Source organism: Crocuta crocuta, unplaced genomic scaffold (genome assembly GCF_008692635.1).
Source record: "Crocuta crocuta isolate KB4526 unplaced genomic scaffold, BGI_CrCroc_1.0 scaffold949, whole genome shotgun sequence".
NCBI lineage: Eukaryota > Metazoa > Chordata > Mammalia > Carnivora > Hyaenidae > Crocuta > Crocuta crocuta.
The window spans coordinates 195,927-199,480 of record NW_027531290.1 but is presented as its reverse complement, the minus strand read 5'-3'; the positions used below and the strand labels follow the sequence as shown (position 1 = coordinate 199,480).

Genomic DNA, 3,554 nt, shown 5'->3' with positions numbered 1-3,554 from the left:
GAAGGCTTCAACTGCGTACACTGAAACAAGGAGACAAGGTGCATTTATGACTCTTAAATCCTGTTTGTTTTAAAGCAATTCTGCCAAGTTATTGCTAAAACTAAATGTTCTTCCAAAGTATGCTTTTCATTGGAATTTATCAATCTTACTGACTTTTTGAATCTACTTGATACTGGAAGTAGGCTGAATGATGGCCAGTGGCCTCCATAGATATTTAGGTTTTAATCCTTGGGACCTATAAATATTACTTAATATGGCAGAAAGGATTTTGCAGATACAATTGAGTTAAGTATCTTGAGATAGGGAGATTATCCTGGATTATCCAGGTAGCTTCTGAATATAATCAGAGTGTCATAAGAGGAAGGAAACAAGAGATTGGACTGCAGTACAGTAGAATATGTGACTGTGGAAGCAAGAAGGTTATAGTGATGCCAGAAAGGGGCCATGAGCCAAGGAATATAGCCAGCCTCTAGAAGCTAGAAAAGGTGAGGAAATGGATTCTCCCCCTGAAGCCTCCAGAAGGTACATAGTACTGCCAAAACATTGACTCTTAGACTTCTGATTTCCAGAACAATAAAAGAATAAATTTGTATTATTTTAAGCCACTAAGTTACGATAGTTTTTTTTACAGCAAAAACAGGAAACTAATACAATTCCTCAGTACAACTTTACTTGAACAGTTTTAGATTTAGGACACTTAAAATTGCCATTGGTGTGTAAAACATATATTAAATATAACTATAAAAATAGCTATAGAACTTATTGAAATAAAAATTACCATTTATAATATCACTGAGACCATTAAATAATTAGGTATAAATCTTGCAAGATACATTCACAGTCTATGCTGACAACTGCAAAACACCATGAAAGAAATCAAAGGAGACCAAAACAAACGGAGATCCACATTCATGGATCAAAAATTTCACTGTTGTTAAGATGTCAAATCGCCCCAAACTATAGATTCAGTGCACTTCCAACCAAAATCCTAGTGGAATCATTTGTATCTATTGACAAAGTTGATGTTCTTTATATGGAAAAAGAAAAGAACTAGAATAACCAAAACAGTCTTTATAACGAAGAACAAATTTAGATGACTCACATTTCCCTAATTTGCAGAATTATATGAAAGATAACAGTAGTCAATATAGTGTGGTATTGGATAGAGGATAGACCTTTAGATCAGGGGAACAGAAGAGAGTCTAGGAACAGACCCACACATATGTGGTCAGTTGACTTTCAAAAAAGGTATAAAGGCACTTCAATGAAAAAAGAGTAGTCAATTGTTGGCTCTCCATATGCAGTGATTAGGTATCTTTATGCAAAAACCATGAACCTTAATCCCAAACTTCATATTGTCTGTAAAATTTAAGTCAAAATGAATCACAGACTTAAATATAAAACCTAGAACCATGAAATTCTTAGACGAAAACTTGGAGAAAAATATCTTCAAGACTTGGGTTAGGCACATATTACTTAGATAAGACAGCAAAAACAAGTCCAGTAAAGAAAATAAATTTGACTTTGTCAAAATAAGGAACTTTTTTTGTTCTTTGACATTGCTACGAGAATGAACATACAAGCCACAGACTAGGACAAAATATTTGCAAAGTACATGTCTGATAAGGGACTGTATCTAGAACATATAAAGAACTCTCAAAGGTCAGTAGTAAGAAAACAAACAGCATAGTGAAAAATGGGCAATTCACAGACATTTACCAGAGAAAATATATGGATGGCAAAAAAGCACATGAAAAGATGCTCAATATCATTAGTCATTAGGGAAATACAAGTTAAAACCATAATGAGATACCACAGCACATTCATTAAAATGGCTAAAACTAGTGCACCTGACAATAATCAAGAGCTGGCCAGTTGTGGAACAACTGAACTCTTACAGATTTGCTGATAAGAATACAATGTATAGCCAGTCTGGAAAACAATTTGGCAGTTCTTTATGAAGTAAAAAATAACCCTTTCTGAAGAATCCAGCAATCTCACTGCTAGATAGTTAACCTAGAGGGAAAAAATAAACCATGTTCAAATAAAAACTTACACAATTGTTCATGGCAGCTTTACTCATAATTACCAGAAACTGGAAAGAACTCAAATGTCTTTCAGATGGTAAATGGGTAAACAAACTGTGGCACATCCATATCGTGGAATACTACTTAGCAATAAAAAAGGATGTGGGGGGAGGGTAGGACCCTATTGATACACACAATAACATACATGAGTCTTAAATGTATTGTGTTGAGTGAAAGAAGCCAAACTCAAAGGCAGTATAAGACATGATTCTTAATAGCATTCAAGAAAAGCAAAAAGTATGGGAACTGAAAACAGATCCGTGTGGTTGCCAGACACTGGGGGTAAAAGTAGGTAATTACAAAGAGGTATAGAGGAATTTGTTCGGGTCATAGAAGTATCCTATATGTTGATTGTGGTGAGGATTAAGTGACTGCATATTTGTCCACACTTGCAATACTGTGCACTAAAAACCATGAATTTTGCTACGTGTGAATTATACCTTAATTTTTCTGAAATGGGAAAACATAGCTTTAAAACTTGTACAAATGGCATTTGTATCCTAATACCAATTAACAGCATTCATTTGTTCAAATCAATCTACCCGTTCCGCTTTGTATGATTCCTCTTTTGGTCGACTCTACTTTCTTACCTTTTTTAAGTCTAAATTATTTTTAAATTTCAATTGTATAAGAGTGTTATCAACAGTAGTCACAAGGTTTTATATTAGATCCTTAGACCTTATTTGTATTATATCTGAATATAATACCTATTTCCCCCATCCTCCAGCTCCTGGCAACCACTTTTCTACTGTTTCTATAAATTTGACCTTTTTTTTTTTTTAATGCTTTATTTATTTCTAGGAGAGAGAGAGAGAGACAGCGTGAGCAGGGGAGGGTCAGAGAGAGAGGGAGTCACAGACTGAAACAGGCTCCAGGCTCTGAGCTGGCAGTCAGCACAGAGCCCGACGCAGGGCTCGAACCCACGAACCACGAGATCATGACCTAAGCGAAAGTCGGACGCTTAACCGACTAAGCCACCCAGGCGCCCCTAAATTTGACCTTTTTAAGATTCCAATTAAGTCTAAATTATTTTAAATCTCTTATTGAAGAAATCTATGCAATTTAAATACATTATATTCTGATCTTGATCCTGCTCTGTAGTTTAATGCATTTTTTCTTATCCATCAGAGTAACAATAACTATTTGCTCATAGGAAATTGGCCCTGATGGAGATAGTTGTGCTGTGTGTATTGAACTATATAAACCAAATGATTTGGTGCGCATCTTAACCTGCAAGTAAGTTTGATTTTTTTTTTTTATATTATCAGTAAGAATATCTGGTTTATTGAAATGATTATAATGGGGGAAACTTTTGAATGTTTCCAAATTGATGTAAAGAAAGTGTTTCTTTTCTTTTAAATATAGGTGAATGCTTTATATTTTAATATCGTTGAAATTAGTATAAGGAAAATTATATAAAGTTTCCATAATTTGGTATAATTTAGAAATTAGTTCCATATAAAAATA

The 3,554-nt window shown here is 34.2% G+C and overlaps 1 protein-coding gene across 1 annotated transcript in view; it reads left to right on the top strand.

Moving 5' to 3' along the window:
* RNF128 (ring finger protein 128) overlaps positions 1 to 3,554 on the top strand; it is a 102,554-nt gene that overhangs the window by 88,317 nt on the left and 10,683 nt on the right. Inside the window, exons 4-5 of the mRNA XM_077771491.1 lie at positions 1 to 38; positions 3,241 to 3,323. The exon at positions 1 to 38 is cut by the window's left edge and continues 7 nt beyond it. Coding sequence (XP_077627617.1) covers positions 1 to 38; positions 3,241 to 3,323 — 121 coding nt within the window. The remainder of the gene's footprint in view (positions 39 to 3,240; positions 3,324 to 3,554) is intronic.